Source organism: Tamandua tetradactyla, chromosome 14 (genome assembly GCF_023851605.1).
Source record: "Tamandua tetradactyla isolate mTamTet1 chromosome 14, mTamTet1.pri, whole genome shotgun sequence".
Taxonomy (NCBI): Eukaryota; Metazoa; Chordata; class Mammalia; order Pilosa; family Myrmecophagidae; genus Tamandua; species Tamandua tetradactyla.
In genome coordinates, this window is record NC_135340.1 from 79,688,540 (window position 1) to 79,707,385 (window position 18,846).

General features: G+C 48.0%; 1 protein-coding gene across 1 annotated transcript in view; it reads right to left on the minus strand.

Moving 5' to 3' along the window:
- CA12 (carbonic anhydrase 12) overlaps positions 1-15,418 on the minus strand; it is a 57,815-nt gene extending 42,397 nt beyond the window's left edge. Inside the window, exons 1-3 of the mRNA XM_077126738.1 lie at positions 15,305-15,418; positions 14,946-15,186; positions 9,651-9,671 (exon numbers count right to left, since the gene is read on the minus strand). Coding sequence (XP_076982853.1) covers positions 9,651-9,671; positions 14,946-15,186; positions 15,305-15,418 — 376 coding nt within the window. The remainder of the gene's footprint in view (positions 1-9,650; positions 9,672-14,945; positions 15,187-15,304) is intronic.
- Positions 15,419-18,846: the final 3,428 nt, after the last annotated feature.

Consider the following 18,846-nt stretch of genomic DNA (forward strand, 5'->3'; position numbering starts at 1 on the left):
TCAATTGACCCTCTATGGGGAGTCTGAACTAACTTGGCTACTGCCCTCTCCTCACTCAAAAACGGCTGCCTTTCTTACTACCCTGGTAGGCATCAGCCTAACTGCTTCAGTCGCAGCCTCAGCTGCAGCAGGAGGGGCACTGGGACATGGTATTTAACCTCTCAAAACTTTGACACTCGACTACAGGTAGCCCTGGAATCAACGTCAGAATCCCTCTCCTCTCTACAACGCCAACTCATCACACTAGCCCAGCTAACTCTTCAAAGTCGATGGCCCTTAGACCTGCTGACAGCTGAAAAAGGAGGAACGTGTGTATTCCTACAAGAGGAATGCTGCTATTGTGTCAACGAGTCAGGTCTGGTGGAACAAAATATTCAAACCCTAAACAAACTAAGAGACGAACTCTACCACAGAAAGCAAGGAACCAACTCTGCCTTAAACTGGTTTTCTTCTCCCCTGGCAACATGGCTCCTCCCGCTACTAGGACCAGTTATCCTAATCTGTCTCTTTTTTCTCCTAGCTCCCTGCCTCCTCAACTTCCTTCAGGGATGCATGAAGGAGCTATACCAGGTAGCAGTCAACCAGATGCTCCTGCATCATTATCATCACCTGCCTTCCTCGCCAAATTCCTACAGCCAGCCTCCCCACTTCCCTGGCCATGACTGTTCCGGCCTATAACCCCACGCCACCCCATTACAGCAGGAAGTAGCCAGAAAGATCTTGGCGCCCTATTATCTCAAAAAGGCTGGAATGTTAGGTCAGGGGAATGGGGAAAGGCACTGCAACCGGAGCTGTGGAGGCTGTGTCACCCCTCCCAACCTGACTTCTGGAACTAATGAACTGCCCCTTCCTGACCTCCATCTTTAAAAGCTGCCCACACTGAAGCCTGCGTGCTCACTCACCTCCCTCCATCTCGGGTTTGGTGAGTTCTGCCTGGGAGAGCAGAAATACCCCTCCCCCCCACTTTAAATTTCCTGGTCTACTTTTCTTCTTTCTCACCCTTTTGCCTCCTAAACCTTTCATGAAGGTCCCTTAAAAAGGACTGAAGTACTGGGCGGGCCACGATGGCTCAGCAGGGAGAGTTCTTGCCTGCCGTGCTAGAGACCCAGGCTCGATTCCCGGTGCCTGCCCAAGCAGAAAAAGACCCCAAAAAAATTAAAAAAAAAGGAATGAAATACTAAAACATGCTACAACATGGATAAACCTTGCAAACATTATGCTAAGTGAAAGACGCCAGTCACAAGGGACTGTAGATTGTATGATTCTGATTATATGCAATGTTTAGAATAGAGAAACCCATAGAGACAGAGAGTAGATTAGTGGTGGCCAAGAGGATGGGAGTGGGTGGAAATGGGTAGGGGCTTTTTTGGGGGTAGTGGTGGAAATATTCTGGAATTAGATGGTGGCGAAGCTGCACAACTCTGAATATACTGAAAAGCCACTGGCTTGTAGTTTTTTTTTAAAAAGGTGAATTTTATAGTATGTGAATTATATCTCAATAAAGCTGTTTAAAAAAAAGTTCAGACAAGCTAAATGAACCATTGTATTTAGCAATACCAGTTCTGAGTTAACCTTTATAGATACAAGGAGGTGGCAGCTGGTATCCATGAATTTGTTTCTTCCGGTTGGCATAAATCAAATGCCCGTCAGGTAATTGGAAAGTGTGCTCCTTAAAGGAAACTTCTGTATAACTTAAATAAAAAAAAAAAAAAGCACCTAAATTACCTTCCTTATAAATGTTTCTAACAAGGACTCAACACCATCAAAAAGAATATGTGAACTGTGAATTAACTGAAAGGTGGGAAAAGTTAATAGTTCAAAATCTAATGACATGATTTCCCCATCATTTCAGTATGCTATATTGGATAGGATGCATACTGGCCATTATTTTGGCACTTTCCTCTCCCCACTGTTTTCCCCATTTAATTGTTGTACCTAATCATTTCAGTTCCTTTCTGCATGTTACTGGCTCCTAACGTGGTACTTCTCAGTGAGTATTTTTGGGAAAACTACCATGTTTCATTGCTTCCAGAGTACATTGATTTACAGATGTATCTCAATTCCAGAAATGTTAAAACATGGAAAAACGGATGCATCTTTGAATCAATGAAATGCATCACCTTTCAACAGCAGGCAATGTCCTTCCTGGCCTCATGGCGTGGTCCCTGGAAGTGTCTGGCCCTGCAGTTCCTGTCGGAACTGTTTGTCCTGGGACTGCCACTGCAGGAGAAAACAAGAACAGGCCAGAGAAATTCACCCAGGGAGACTGTAGACTCCTGCCGCTACATTTTCTGATCATTCTCTTCCTCCTGGAAAACCAGACTTTCCAGTCCCTGCCTGGAGCCGCCTTCGCGGCCTTCACACACCTGCTTTGAATTCAGTCTTCTGGCTTTCCTGCTTCCTTGTGAGCTGGTTCACCGGAGAGCCCACAGGTTCCCCTCTCTCTCTCTCTCAGGGCGGTGATGGGCTGCCAAGAGCTTTGAGAGGCTCCTGGAGGGGTTGCACCCTGTTCACACCCCATTGCCTGGGGCCTGAGGCCAGCAGGAAGCAGAGGCCACTCGTGTGAGAACAGCCAGGCCCTACAGGGCACCCGGCAAAGCACACCTGCGCCTGCTCTCCCTCTGCAGCCCCCAGCTCGGGGGCAGGAGGGTCCCTAAAGGGGCTAGGTATATGCACCCCCGAGCCCTAACAGCCCAACTCCAGAGATCTCAGCCGGCTCTGATTCTGAGGTGAAAGTGGCACACAGTCTGCATGGGCTGGCTGGAGGCCAGGGCCACTGCCTGCTCTCTGGAAGACCTCAGCTGGGTGGCAGAGGTGGTCATGATTACGGAACCAGGCGCTTGGCCCTAAATGCCAGGAGATTAGACCCCACATCACCCTGGTTGGAAGGACAAGGCTCAGCAAGAACATTCTGGCCTGACAGGCCCTCTGGCTTGGAGCCCTCGTGTATTTCAGTTCAATCCAATTCTTTTTCAAAAAGGAAATACTGATTGTTTCTTCAGAATGTACAAGTACCTTCTTGCTGGCAACTCAGGAAAGCAGATTCTTTGCCTACAATAATGTAACTCTGTGACTGTGAGTTATAACTCACATTTCTACCTTAGAGGTCATGAGGCATTTCCCCACACATTAGCTAATTTAGTCTCCATCATAACTTAGTGAGGTGATGGGGAAGAAAATGATGTTTAGTTTTACGGAGCGCTCCTGGGTGCTTTTTGCTTTTTGTCATCTTATTGAGTCCTCACTACAACTACGGGAAGCAGAAGTGTTTCTCAATGGCGCTTCTCAAACTTGAGCTCATATCAGAATCTCCTGGAGGCCTTGTTAAAGCACAGATGCTGGGCCCCACCCCTAGTTTCTGATCCATACATCTGGAAAGAGGCCCCAGAATTTACATTTCCAAGGAAGTCATATGGTGATTTTATCATTGCTAAAGAACAGATAAAGGATTTTTCCTCTTACTCCCCTTCCCAGGAGTTTCATTTCTAATTTTTACTGTTTAGGAAGAGCTTGGAAAGGATGTCTTGAGCTCCAGATGAGCCTGATGCTGCTTATCTAGGGACCATACTTTGAGACCCACTAAGGTAGATAATACTCCCATTTTGTAGTTGAGGAAACTGAGAGCACAGAGAGGTTAAGTTACTTTCTTAAGGTCACCCAGCCAGAAAGTGGCCTAACAGATATTTCCACAAAGGTTTGCCTAGTTCTGAGGTCTGTATGCTTTTCATTTCTTCCTGGTTTTCTGCCTTACTGGTTGTGCTTATTTGATATTGCTGTGTACCCCAGAAAAGTCATGCTCTTTAATCCTCATTCAGTGTTGCAGGTTGGAAACTCTTTTGATTAGATTATCTCCAGAGATGTGACACTCCCAGTTATGGGTGTGATCTTTTATGAAGATGGAGATGTGACTCCACCTATTCAGAGTGGGTCCTGATTAGTTTACTCGAGTCCTTTAAAAGGGGAAACATTTTGGAGAAACCTCAGATGCAGACGCTTAGAGAACAGTTGCTTCAAAGCTGACAGAGACAGATGTTTGGAGCGCCGACAGAGAAAGCAGATGCCTAGGCACGGGCAGAGCCCAGCAGACGTGGCCATGCGCCTTTCCATGCAATGGTAAGCAAGCCAGAACCCAGACTTGTGTCCTGGAGAAACAAAGTGAAGGCCCACTGATGCATACAGAAGAAACCACTAGCATCAGAAGCTAGAAGCAATGGAAGCAGAAACAAGGACCAGCAGATACCAGCTACATGCCTTCCAAGCTGGCAGAGGTGCTCCGGATGGCATCAGCCTTTTGTGAGTGAAGGCGACCTCTTATTGGTACCTTAATTTGGACACTTCAAGGACTTAAAACTGTAACTTGCAACCCAATAAATACTCTTTTTAAAAGACGTTCCGTTTCTGGTACATTGCATCCCGGCAGCTGTAAGCAAACAAAAGCATCCCTGTACTACCACACTGGCCTTTAGGAACTAACGCTAGCTTCTCTATCACACGGCAAACCCTCCCCAGCTGTGAACATTAAAATGCAGGTGTTTTGGTAGCTATAGGTCAAGATCCTCCAGGACACACACAGATCCCAATTCTGACACTCAGGAAAGGTGAGAAATAATTCTGAGTGGTCAGAACACACCACATCCAAACAGACCCTGGCTGTCACAACTTGATTGAAAAAGTAACTGGGTTTATAACTCAGATTCAATAAATGAGAGTGGGTCAGATCACTAGCCTCAAGGGGCACAGGGATGGAGATTTAGTTTCCTGGTATGAAAAAACATTTTCTTGTCTTTTCTTGCTCTCTCTCTCTCTCTCTCTCCCCTGGGGATATTTTGTGCCTCTTCTCCTTTATTCTTGTGTGGCTGCTGGGAGTGGGGGAGAAGTCACTGGATATCTCTCCACCTTTTGTAAAGACAAAAGCTTTCCTTAATTAAATCGCCCTCTGAATCCTACCTGCTCCCCAACTGCCATTTAAAATTTTCCCTTTAGTTCTAAATGAAGCCTGTTTCTCATACTGCAGTTTCAGCGTGAAGTCACATGGTGCTTCCATCACTGCTTAAGAATAGGAGGAAAAGGATCTTTGTCTCCATCCGTGTGTTTCATTTCTAGTCCCTGGAAGGGCTTGGGGAAGGTGTCCACAGCCCCAGAAAAATCTCATTTATAGCAAGTTAATACTCCAGCAGACAGTAGAGAACACAAGGCAGTAGAGGCGGAAGCCTGGAGAACCTGGAGGACGCGAGGATAAGCTCTGTCCCACTGAGGAGCCCATCCAGATCCTCAAAGGAAATGCCTGAAGACATGAATCTGTTGTCTGGAGGAGGAGCTGTGGAGCCGAGAAAGAGAGCAGCGTGTGGGATGCAGGGGCTGTGTCCTGGGCCCCAGAGCCCGGACAGAGAAGCTGCAGCCTGTCACCTGTGCCCCCTGGCCAAGCCACCCTCCTTCCAGCAGACCCTGCACCATGACGGAGGACTGGTCTTTGGGGGGGGGGGGGGGGTGCTGGAGAGAGGAGGGGCTAGTCCAACCTCCCATGGACCCTGCTCTGGTGCCGGGGGGCAATTCCATGTCCCCCTTCCATCCTAACACCTTTGAAGTAATTTCTGCCAGATTGCTAGCAAATGGTAGTATTTGTCTAGTTCGGAATTAAGCCCCACCAGAGGAGCACCAGACCAATATCTGGTATCAGGAAAGGGACATTATGCCCATTTTGTGCTCACGCCATGTGTTCTTGGGTCGTTGTTCCTATACAGTCATTCTTTTGGGTTGCTTTGTTGGAGTGAAGCACACTGAGGCTTTCGTTTGTTTGTTTTTCTCTTTGGTTGATTGGGTTTTGTTTTTTTTTTTGTTTTGCTTTTGGCCAAAAAAAATGGCCAGGATAAGATAACTCTTCTAGCCAGCTGGAATTAAAAAAAAAATTTATTCAATATAATATAAGTACAGAAAAATGCATACATCGTAAATGAAGAGCTTGATGGATTTTCAGAGACTAAACACAGTACCCATGTGAAGGGACAGAACATGATCAGCACCCATCATGCCTCCTTCTGGTCACTACCAGACCCCCACTTGCCAAGGGCACCCACTTTTCTAACTTCTAGCAGTGTAGATTGGTCTTAGCAGGCTGGCGTTTGCCCTCAGCTCATGCAACAACCTGACCTATGGTTGACCTTCATTTCAGAGGAGGTGAAGCTGCAGGGGCTGACCTAGACTGATTTGGGGCCAGTTTGTATCAGGGACAGCCTATGTTTCATCATTTCCAGACTCTCTCCTGCAGTCAAGCTCAGTAATTCTAAAGCCCTGCAGGCATCCAGCTGCTGCTTCAGCTACACACAGGGGGAGGGTTGACCGCGTCTTGGCTGTCCAGGGGAACCATCCTCGGGGTCAGCCTGGTGACTCAGTGCAGGGGAGGGGAGGCACCAGGGGAAGTGGGGGTGGTTACAGTTCCCTTACTATGGACTTCTAGACACTCTACTATGTGCTCCAGACAGCAGGAGGTCCCTGGAACAGGATGATTCAGCAGTATCTTTGGGCAAAGAAGCTGAGTTTTGCACCTGGGAAAACCACGTGGCATCTGGTTGAACTTGCCCCCTTCAGTACAGCCCTCACTATTTGGAAACCGTTTCCCCACAGCACTCATGCTAGGCCCTCCATTTACGTGTGCGTCTCTGACCACAGGCTCCAGCTGCCAGATGGGGCCTGATGGCCCCTTAGCTGTCCTCCATCTAGCCAACTCCGTTCATCCCCACTGAAGGCTGACTCCACGTCACATGTGCTTATTTCACTAATCAAAAACCAAATCTGCCTTTGTGCTTACCTCATACATGTCATGCCCCACTGGACTCTGCCCTGTGCTTTCTCAGCAAAGAGCTTCCCTAGCCGTGTGGGGTGGGAGGGGCCGAAGCCTGGCTGGGCCCAGTCGTCAGGACGAAATTTTGGAATGGTCGACGTGGTTGGACAGTCTCTAGGATCCCACAGCATAATGAAGGGACAGTAAGAATTTCCTCCTACACCTTCCTCCCCTCTCTGTCATTATCTCATTCCGCCCAGGGGAGCCCTGAAGAGACTTAATTTCCATGTCTACTAAAACTGGGAGGCCAGCAAGAGACAGGCAAGTTACCTCTGAATTTGGGGTTCTCGGTTCTTGGGGAATATCTAGTTAGTGATTCTCTAACAGAGCAAGCAACAGAATCACTTGGGGAGTGAGTTAAAAATACAGGATATTTTCAGGCTCCCACCCTCTCTCTCTCTCCTAGGTCTGGAAATCTGCATTTTTGAAATGCATTCTAGGTGGTTCTAATGTTGGTGACCCCGAGCCATAGTTTGAGAAATGCTGATCTAGACAACACCCCCCTCTCCCGCCCCGGGTTACAGATGGGGAGAGCAAGACCCACACGCTCAAATGGCTTACTCAGGATGCAAGGAAACAGAGCCCAGAACCCAAGTCTAGCCTTCCTCCCATAGCTGCCTCAGCTCGCATCACCTCCCCGACACAGGGCCTGCCCAAGATCCTGTACTCTCTTCCTTTGAAAGTCTCTTGATTCACCTTTTTCTTCTCTCTTACTGCCATTACCATCAATCAGATGTTTAAGATAGGACTGGGGTTCTACAAAGTCCAAACACTTCCCAGCCTCACTCCCAGCCTTCTCCTCCACCCCCGCCACCGAGTTATCTCTTCCTAGGACACAGATTACTCCCTGCCCTGCCTCTCCATCTACAGGACGATGTGGGAAGGCGCCCCCCATTTCCTCTGTTTGACCCAACCTATCCTTCTGACCTTAGAGCTCACCGCCTATAAATCTTTCTCCATATACTTTCCCTCAAACACCACCTTGCTCCTTCTTGCCTCTGCTATGTGATGCCGTCACCTCCTTAGCCAATACCACTTCCTCCCCCCCACTGAACCCTCCCCATCCTCCAAGCCCAGGTGAAAGTCCTCCTGCTCCGGGAAGCCTGCCTTGATCACTCAGCCCCAGCACTCTTGTCCTCCTCTGAGCAATCAGAGCAAGGAACCATTTATTTATTGTCTGTTATTACTACCTATTCTATTCTGCTTTGAATTAGGAGCCAGAAGTAACTCCCAGCTGCAAACCATAGTCTATCCTTTTAATTACCCACCCTCTTAACAATGCACCTTGCACATAACAAATGCATAATGTATGTTAATAATGATGAAACCATCCCGTGGGACAGCCGAGGGGACCTTGGTTGGTTCTGTGACTTTTCTATGCCTCCTGGGCTAGTGGACATCCAAATTAACTTTTGAAAATCTATGTCAAATCTTTCTCGGACTCTGCTTCCACTACAGTAAACAACTTTCCTGCTTGTCACCATCCTACAGCTATTGCATCCCATAGCTTTAACTTCTGTAGTACACCTCTGCTTACCTCTAATGCCCAAAACGCCAATGAAGACGGTTCCACCCTCCTATCTTGTGCATCTTCCATGACTGCCCCTAAGAAGACATTAACATTCCCGTATGTGCCAGGGTACCCACCCATACTTTGGGCTTCTCATCCCCAATCTTACCAATGACCAACTTTCCAATTCATTGCAGAACAGATTTTGAGCTGTTTTCTTGCAGACCTGGCCAAATCAAACATCGTTCTCTACTCAATTCCACACATACCCCAATGCAGACTTGATGTTCCTCTCTCTCCATTTAAGACGAGCATCCCGCTTTCACTGATGACTGAACATCATCAGTGAATCACTTGCTTACGAACACAGTGTGCCAGTTTAAAGCTATTATGTGCCCCCAGAAAAGCCGTGTCCTTTAATCCTCATTCAATAATGCTGGGTGGGATCTTTCTGATTGTATCCTTGGAGATGTGACCTACTCAATAGTGGGTGGTAACTTTTGATTAGATGGTTTCCATGGAGATGTGTCTCTATCCATTCAAGGTGGGGTTGCTTAGTGGAGTCCCTTAGGAGGGAACTATTTTGGAAAAAGCTTTAGAGTCACCAGAGCCCAAACAACCAGAGACCTTTGGAGAGGCAAACAAAACAAAACAAAAACACCCCCAGGGAAGCCGTTGAGGAAGCCCGGAGAGAAAGCTTTCCCTGGATGCCTTAGTTTGGACATTTCATGGCCTTAGAATTATGTACTTCCAACTTAATAAATGCCCCCTTTAAGAAGCTGTTCCATCACTGGTATATCACATCCCAGCAGCTTACAAGCTAAAACACATGGCAACAAGAAGTCGATTCTAGATATACTAATAGCTTAAATTCTGGGACCTGTGCTAAACATTCAAAAAGGAGCCCTTTGTTCTTTGTGAATTGCAGGATAAATGTACAGGGAAGAGAGGCGCACTCCTGGCCCAGGGCTCTTACAGTCAGGAGGTACCTGAGCATCTTCACCTAAGAGGTTTGGTAGAAATCCTTACAAGATTCTGGAATCCTTAACACCATGACTCACAAGTTCAAGTGCACAGAGCAGTCTCAACTTTTTGGAGAAAAGTGCAGTGTGTAACCAGCGCCTCCTAAGAGACTGGAGCCGGTGTGACCTGTCCTTTAGAGAAGTCGTCATGACCTCTTTCAACAATGCCAGAACCGCTTTCTCCCACACTTCAAAATACACTCCTCGGAGCATGATGCTTCTGAATTTCTCAATAAATACAGCCATCTCCTCAATAAAAGTATGCAAGGTCTCTACTCACCAAAATAAGTCCACTTGGAACCTGCAAAGAACAAAACAAAGTAAGTAAGTACACTTGAACTTGAACAAGTTAGAGGAAACACTACAGATTTTATTTTGAAACTAGTGTGATTAAAGAGGTGATGGATGCCCAGAAATTAAAACTTTTTCTGAGACTGTGAGAATAACCGTTTCTCAGGGTAACTTGCCCCAGAGGGAGGCATGAGGATAGGAAGTTCATGAGGACGCTGGCAGAGCAGGGAGGGGACATACTGAGCAGAAGCCTCCCAGGTATCTGAGAGAAGTTGGAATTTATTATCTAACTAGGTAATATATTCACAGGTATCAAAAGCCAAAAGCTGTCAAAGTGTATGTGGTGAAAACTCCACCTGCCCTGCCTCCCATTAGAGACAACACATTTTATTAGTTTATTGTGAACCCATTCACAATACGATTACACACACATATAGGCATTTATTTTCTCCCTCCCTCTTTCCCTTTCTCACACAGACGTTTGCATCTTGGAAACACTGTTCTACATCTTGCTTTTTTCTATTGATACTGGAGAACCACTCACATCAGTACCTAAAAAGGAGGAAACATCTTCCCAGAAAGAATTTCAGGAGTGGTAAGAGAGTGTGGAAGACGTTCTGCCAGGAATATAACAAAAATCGCATCCCACCTTCCACTCCACACCTTTCACACAGAAAGGTTCTTAGTTCCTGCATCAAAAACATGTTTTTGATGTCATCCTAGACAAGTGCTCTCGTAAACCTGCCTGCCCACCTCCCCATCACCTTCAGAAGCAGCTAGGACCCCAGCTGGAGACACAGCCCCTCATGCGTCTCTCCTGGGGGTGCAGGCAATGGGGTGACTGCTCGCTCCCTAAATCTCCCCTAGTCCCCCAGTGCCTCCGTGATTCCAGGCTGGTAAGGAAATTGCTGGAAGAAGGAGAATCCCACCTCCCTCTTCTCTCTTGGGGATCAGTTTGCAGAAAAACCAATGATTTTATTTCACAATTTTCTTTTTAGCTGATTTAATCTCCTCATTCGTGTTGTTGTCCCATTTCTCTGCTTCAGTGCTTTTATTTAATTTTGCCTTAAATTTTCCATTTAATTGTTATCAAAGTTATCCCAGCATATGGGTTACCATCAGATCTCTGAGGCCTTTTATGAAAAAACAGCAGTCCCCTGACAGCTAGTATTTTCCTGCTCCCGAGGGCCACCACCCTTTTAAACCCTTTTAAAATATTCTTTTGGTATTATTTCCATACTCCATAAAACATATTTATATTATGCCTTCTTGATTTTTTTTTTGTGTGTGTGTAGAAGAAAAGAATTCATTCACAATCTTAATAAGAACAGGCGCCCAACAGAAAAAAAAATGACGGCTAATGACTCCTTCTTGAATTTTTAAGTTAGGCATTATTTCTTGGCATTCCACCCTGGAAGAGAGGATTTAAATCTCTTTTGTACACCTGCACCCCATCACCTGGTTTCACAGGTGAGGCGTTGAAAGCCTACTGGGGTAGCGGGACCTGTCTGAAATCAGGTGGGTGCCAAGTGTCAAAGCAGAGTCTCCCCATGCTTACTATTATTTCTCACAAACTCATGGAATCTTTGAATCCCTTAGGAATCTTTCTTGGGGGAACAAGGGGAGGCTAGAGCCCTTTCAATATCTGATGGGTACTAGAAATCTTTTTCTCATAAATATGCCCATAAGCTTAGGCACACCAAAACTTCATGCACAGCTAATTTCAGGGGGGTCCACAGACCTCCAGAAAACTCTTATGGCCCCCAAAGGGGTTAAGAATTCCAAGACTAGTCTTCCCTGAATTAGCATTTGGATGAAGATATTCAGAATCATGGAGAAAACCAAACTTTGGTGTGCGCCCCGCAAGTTTGCTACCAGCTCTTTCACTGAAACAACAGAGAAAGGGAACAAAAAAGGCATGGCCTTCGATGGAAGCTGCAAAAGGCATCAGATCTCTTTTCTCAACATTTTCCTACATCATTTTCTTTGAGGGGCTCACTATTAAGACACAGTTGTGGCTTTAAAAGACACATGAAGCCAGATTATTGGCACTTAGCCAGGCAGAGCTCATGGAGACTCAGGATGTAAAATTCTCAAGGGACAGAGAAATTCATCCCCCTGTCTTCCCTGGAGATGCCCAGGCCCCTTCGGCAATCGCAGAGGCCACCCGCGACACATCTGCTGCTTCTCAGCAGTCCCATCTTGGCCAAAAGTTTTAATGGCACCTACCCCCAAATCAAGTCATATCCTTAGCCTACCTCTTTCGTATCCTTCCCAAAGCTGAGGTTTTCCCTGTTATTAGACTTGTCATCTTCAGATGAATCCTGAGCACGACACTCTGGAAAGCTCAGGGACTAATCTTAACAGAATGGACATCTGGGACTCTGAGGCCTCAAGTGGTGACACAAGGCTGGGACTTTGTTCGTGAAAAGCAGCAGCGTCCAGAGCAAACTTTCTTGCCCTCTTCTCTCTGAGAAAGCCTGCTTGGTCCTCATCTCGGTGCTGTGGGTATAAATAGCAGCATCTGGAGGGGCTCAGTAGCTGAGCCCCTTCTTTGGGTGGGGAGAAGAAGCATTGTGAAGTGAAGATGAGGATGGTCCAATGAGGAAGATGAAGAAAGCTCACAGAGGGAGATCAGGGCCCAGTCTGATTCATCATCAGCTTAGAACTGTGTGTGTGTGTGTGTGTGTGTGTGTGTGTGTGTGTGTGCACGTGTGCAGTATTTGGGAATGGTCCCTGCTGGTCCCCAGCCTCTAACTTTAGAAGCAAGAATCTCAACATGATTAAATGTGACCCCAAGGATTAAACGTGACCCCACAAGTCCAGCCAGACCAATGCCCAGGCTGCAGGCCCTTTCAGAAAGGGAATCGTTCTTTCCCAAAGAAGGCCATCGGTTCTCTCTGGGAGACTTGGCAGCTCAGGTGAATACCTGTTAGAACCTGCAGACCCAGCTCACACTGGGTAGGGAGAATGCCCTGGGTGCCTGCTGAAGAACTGGTATTTGCAGAGATCCAGGTCGGGGTTCAGAGCCCTGCCTGCTTCTTGCCCTGAGTGCTAGAACCTTCCTTAAGTACCCGTATATCATCCAGGTGGCCGGAGACTACCCAGCTTCCCACATCAGGCAGAGCAGGCTCTGCAGAAAATCCTTCAAAATGCCTCCCCAAACAGCACAGCAGCTAAGACATCCAAAGTTTTCTCCAGAAGACACCTGCCTTCACCTTATTATGCTCCCTAGATCCCCCCCAACCCCCACCCCAGACATTTTTCTGGGCATCCACCAATGCCGACCTCTGCATTGTAAAGACTCCAGCAGACTACACGTTGGCCCCATTACTCAGTTTAACCCCTCTCTACCCCCAGTCTTGGGTTAATTCTGACATTCTATACCTCAGTGAATTTTGCTTTGACCTGGACACTTGAAGCAATTAAAAAAGGGTAAAATCTGCCTGAGAAATAGCAGAATAAAAATAACAGAATAAAAACATGAATCTAGAGTTAGGCAGGCTGTCTAGTCAGTGTGAGGAGAAAAGTGTATTTTCTTTTTCTTCTAAACTTATCCCCTTCCCAACTTGCAGGATTAAGAGGGGAAGAGAGCAAAGGAGGAAGGAAAGGGGGAGGCAAAGAGGGGAGGGAGGGAGAGGGCAGTGGGCAGGGGACACAGAGGGGAGAGGGAGGGGGAGGGCAGGGGAGAGGGGAGCCTGAAGGAGGGCAGAGGAGGGAGGGAAATTGAGCAGGGGAAGAGGCAGAGGGAAGAGGGGGTTGCCTCAGAATGAGGGGAGTGACAGGCTTTCAGGAAAGGGGGGCAATGAATGGCCACTTCTCTCTTTTGCCTTGGGGCAGCTTGGAACTAAAAAGGAGGTTTCTGGTGAAAACACGGTCTCAGAGCCGCTTTCCTGAGAGGAGAACACATGTCAAAGTTTGCGATTTAAAAAATTAATTTCAGGGCGGTGCAACGGTGGCTCAGTGGCAGAGTTCTCGCCTGCCATGTGGGAGACCCGGGTTCGATTCCCAGCGCCTGCCCATGCCAAAAAAAAAATTTACTTTCAACATTGATGTAACTTTCTCCCACCTACCTTCTACTGATGACCAAATGAGGGTGATAGTATCACCCAAGTCATGCCAGCCAGTGGATTAGAATCGAATTAATCCCAAAGCTACTCACAGCCTAGCTCCCCCTGCTTCCCCCCCGTCCGTCCCCATGGACACGATGACATGGAAGAGAGAAAGGAGGCCCAGAGCTTTTAGTCTGCTGAGCAGGACCGTTTCCAACCACCACCGCCAAACCAGAAAGAATTTATTTTCAGCCATTACAGTCACATTGGATCCTTTTATGAATGTTTTAACTGCACCTGGGTCCAAGAATCAATAAAAAATGCTCAAGTTTCATAGCGCCCACAAGTGTCCCGGGGCACACTCTCTCAAGGGCAGGAGCCACCATCAATTGCCCAGGAAGCTTCCACAAAAGTCACCATCTCCTGCCCCAGAAAAGTGCTCGCCCAGCTGTTGGAGAGACAGGCAAAAGCTTGGCATCCTTCTCTTGTTCCGAGATATTAACTAACTTGACCCTTGGCTGCTCACCATACCTCAGTGTTCCAACCTGAGCCCTCAGTCCAGGTCCCCCTACACCTCACTGGGGACACTCAGCCTCCAGCCCTTCAGGGTTAGAGGCACTAATTACACTAAGAAATGAGGTGTGTGTGTGTGTGTGTGTGTGTGTGTGTGTACATGGACATTCAGGAGAGGAGAGCTCTTCGGGAGTAAAGCACTGATTAAGGATGGGATGTCTCATCCTTCTAACCTGGAGGTAAAACTCAATGGTAAGAAATCATTACCCCCCCTCCCCAAAAGGAAAGCACTCACAACTGTAGGAGCGTTCTGCTCTGCAAACCTGGTGATCCCAGTCAGGCAGAATGCCAGTCGGTTCTAACTTTTCTGCACATGGATCATCATGGGCAGGAGATTTTAAATCCCGGTTCTAATTCTCCTCTCAGCAAGTCCCTGCCCCCCACCGTTGCGCGGTGGATGCTCTGAGAACACACAAACGAATTTTAACCCCTAACCCGAGCCAAGCGCCAGCAGAAAGACAACCAGCTTCCCCACTAGGTCTCGCATGTGAGAGGAAGACGAAGCATCCTTTCTAAAACTGTGCGATGGGATATTCCACATCTCCCTCCCTGCTCGCGGACGAGGATTTTACTTTGTCGTTTAAAGAGCCCGGCAGGAAAAGCTTCTTCCAGGTATGGCTGAGCTCTCGGATTGCTAGCAAAGAAGGTAGAAACTTTACCGTTCAGTGGCGCCGGGCTGGAAGGCTGCTGCTCTAAGATGACCAGCAGGAAGACCGCAGCCGCGTGCAGGAGGGACATCTCAGGCAGGCTCGCGGACCGGCCCGCGTGGCCCCCGCTCCCTCTCGCTGCCCGGCTCTGCGGCTCTCCCAGCCCCGCGGCGCGCACGGGAACCGCGTGCGCGCAGCCGGGGCGCAGTGGCCGTGCTGGTTTGCTCTCCCGGCTCCCGGTTCCCCCAGGCTGCTTTTATAGAGAGACTCAGCCCCAAACAAATGATGTCACCGTGGGGGTGGGGATGGTGGGGGTGGGGAGGACGCCCTGCCTACGGGAGGACTGGAGTCCCAGTTCCGAGGTGAGTTACAGCCCAGATTTCCTCGGCGCCCCGCGGGGCAGATGCAAGGCTGGCTGACCTGGGAAGCCGGTTCTGGGTGAGCAGCGAGCAGGATGGGGTGAGATCCGCCTGCCTTGGCCCCATGGGGGGAGGGGAGGGGTGCGTCTAGGGACCCGTGGCGGGAGCCCCGGCCTTGGTCTGCCTCTGTCCTGATTCAGAAGCCCCCACCCCAGCACAGTGCCATTCAGGCAAGAGTGTCCTTCCAAGTCCGGGTCATGTGCCTGCCTAGCCTGGGCACAGGTTAGGGACAGAATCTGAGGCGTGTGCAGTGCTCCCTGATTAGGCCCTTATCTCTGAAATTTAGAAACAAAATTAATTAATTGAGAATAGGTAGATGGTACATCGGGTACATGGGGACAAACTTTACTGAGCCACTAGAATTTCACCTAATAGATAAATAGAAAAGGCTCACTCTGGTTCATAATATCAGTAGGAAACTGGGGGTAGGGGTTCCTTCTCTTGGGTAGCAGTGGAAGGAAAGGACTTGCATTCAATCATTGAATCCCTATTATATGCACAACCGTGCTAGGCATTTAGCCTCTTGGTCTACGTCAGAGTCCGAGTTCTGTTTCCAGTGCATATTGTCATCACCTGTTGCTCATTTCTGTCCTTTCCGCATGGACATATCCTATCCTCTTACACATCTGGTCATAGACGCGTGGTTCCATGTATGCATTTGGTATTTGGTCCAAGCCCAGCCTAAAGCCAAAGGACTTCCTAACGACTGCCCCCAACACTGCCTGCAGCTGCCACTGCCCCCGGTGCCCCCACCACTACTGTCATTGTGCCTCTGCCTTCCTGGGCTTCCTTCTCCTTGCGGCTCACCGTCCTGGGCTCTCTTTCCTGCCCGCCCTGTGATCCTGCCCTCTTTGGCTCCCTGCTTCCTACAAACATTGCTGAGACCACGTGTTCTGCAGAAAGGCATCCACCCCGGCCCTGGTACATGACCCCTGGTTTAGTGACCTGAGCCATCACGCCCTCTTCTCTGGGCCACAGCCCTCACGTCTCCCAGATCCGTGCTTACCCTCAGCCTAAGTGGACTCTCAGGCTGGCCCCAGCCTGGCCAGTCCATTCACAGAGAGCCATCAGGAAGCAGAAGCACCCACAGCTCATGGTGTCAGCCGGTGTCCCTCTCACACAGCTCAGCTATTGTTTGGGTTAATGAAAGGCTCTGAAGTACTTTGAAGGAAGTAGTTACAAAGACAATCTTGTTACAAGCACTTCCAGACCATAGTTGGCTTAAGGGTGACCTTTTCTGCTTGCAAAACCTGTGAAAGAGCCGTGAGCACTTGTTGAGCACCTACTGTTTGCCTGAAAAGGGTCATGTCTGATTTGTCAATAAAGGCCCTCCATTCAGAAAAGAAAATGTGCTAGAGGAGCCAGGCTCATAGATGCAGAAATTGAACCCAAAGAGGTGAAATCACTCCTCCCACATCTCACCACTAGTTAAGGGCAAAGCTGGACAGTGGGCTCACCTTTTGTTACTCCTACGCTAAGAGTTTCCCCTTATGTCTGGCTAAACCTTTAGTTCTATTTCTCCTCAAACATACACCCCTAAGTGTTCTCCAGGGATCCCGGAAATGGGGAGGTTCAAAAAAAGAGCAGGGAGTGGTTGGATTTACTAGAACAGTAAGGCTAGATTGTGAACTGGGATTGATGAAGAGAAAGGAGAGGGTTGAGATGTTTACTGCAAGTCTAGATTGGAAAACTAGTTAATTAGTAAAGAATGGATAGCAGTGAAAGGGAATTGAGGATATAAACTGAGACCCAATTGCCTTAAGTGCTTTGCGTAGGTTCTTTTTTAAATCTTAGGGGATCAGATTTTAAAAAGCAGACAGAAATGAATGGAATGACCAAACTTGAAAAAGAACAGTGTTCAGGCTGAATGTCAGGGGCCCCCAGCAAGCAGCACAAATCTTGCCAGCTTAAGTTCCCAGCTCTGGGGGCCTTTCCCTGCCAGAGGCTTCCTGAGGCTTGTGTGATTAATGGGTAAAAACTTGCTTTGCCATCATCTGATGGGGTTGTTGCCAGCCAATAAATAACCCATTATTCTGAGTTAGGATGGAAGGTGGAGCTTCTCTCAAAATGTGGCAAACCATCACCAAATGGCATTCCCAGACCAAAGGCTGCAGGGAGCTGTGCCCTCTAAAATGTCACACCTGAATAGACATGAGGACAACGTTGATGAGTCAAGGGGCAAAAGAGTGGGAAGGAAAGAAAGCGGTTTGGTGTCAGGATTGGACACCATTGGTGGCTGGATTGATCTGTCTGCCCCACCACTTATGGAATGAGCTTGACAGTGGCTCAGCCTCTCTGAACTTCAGTTTCCTCATCTGTAAAGTGGAGGTAGTAAACCTGGCCCCTGGCATATTCACAGAATGAATCTGTGGCTGCAATGTGGTAAGACAGGTGGAAACATTTTCCTTCATGTATCCATTCACCCAATAAACAGTCACTGAACACCTCTATGTTTCAGCCACTGTGCTAGGCCTAGTGCTGGCCCTAACAGAGTACATAAACCTTTAAAAAAAAAATCTCAGAAATAACTATGCAATTATAAGTGCAATAAAAGGTTGATGTGCAACGCGACGGAGAGGGGACCCGTCCCATCCTCGGGCGGTGACGGATGACGGCATCAGCCCCAGCAAAGGTCTAGATCTGTGAGTTCACAAATCGTTTGAAATGTGCAACTTATTCCAAGCTCTTCTTCCCCAGAGCTGGAGTCCCTTGGTCATGTTTGCCCCTTATGTGGGCTCACCTCAAAGGCCTTTTGGGCATAAGGCTTAGGGTATGGAGAATTCTATTTTTTTTTAAGTAAGAACTAACTCCTAGTGGTATCACTCAATTGGAAATGCGCTTTTGTGTGAGGCTAAAGGAAGGGCTGCTAGATGGAGAAAGAACACTTACTGAACACCTGCTATTTGCCTGGCCGTTTATCCTTGCAGTAACCTTGTGGGGACAGTGTTAGGATTGCCCCCTTTACATCTGAGGCTTGGAGAAGTTAAATCCCTTTCTTGCCCAAGTTCACGAGGCTATCAAGTGGCTGGGACTGAATTCTCAACCTTGATGATTCTTTGTCTCCAAGACTCAGGCAGACTCCACAGCTGCTCTAACAAATGCCTCCAAATGGGGACATTTTATTTCTGGATCCCTCTGAGGCATGGATTCTCTCATTTCCTAGAAGCTGTGCTTGTTCGTCTGTTAATCAAAGGTGCAGTGCACTAGTTCTGCCAATCAAATACTTCTCAGCCTGGGACGTGGCTGCGTCCCGTCCCCTGTGTCCACAGGGTTCCCAGGGGACCCTGCCCTCTGGCCAATGCAGAGGACACTGGCCAGAAGGTGAAACTCGAGACTGCAGAGCTTTGGTTCCACATGGTTTTCCAGCAGAGAAGGAGAACATGAGACCAACTGCATAGTTCTTTGTTATATTAATGAGCTCTGCTTTGACCAAGGAAAGGGGAGTGGGCAAGGAAGTGGAAAGAGAGAGAGAAAGAAGGAGAGAAGGAGAAAGA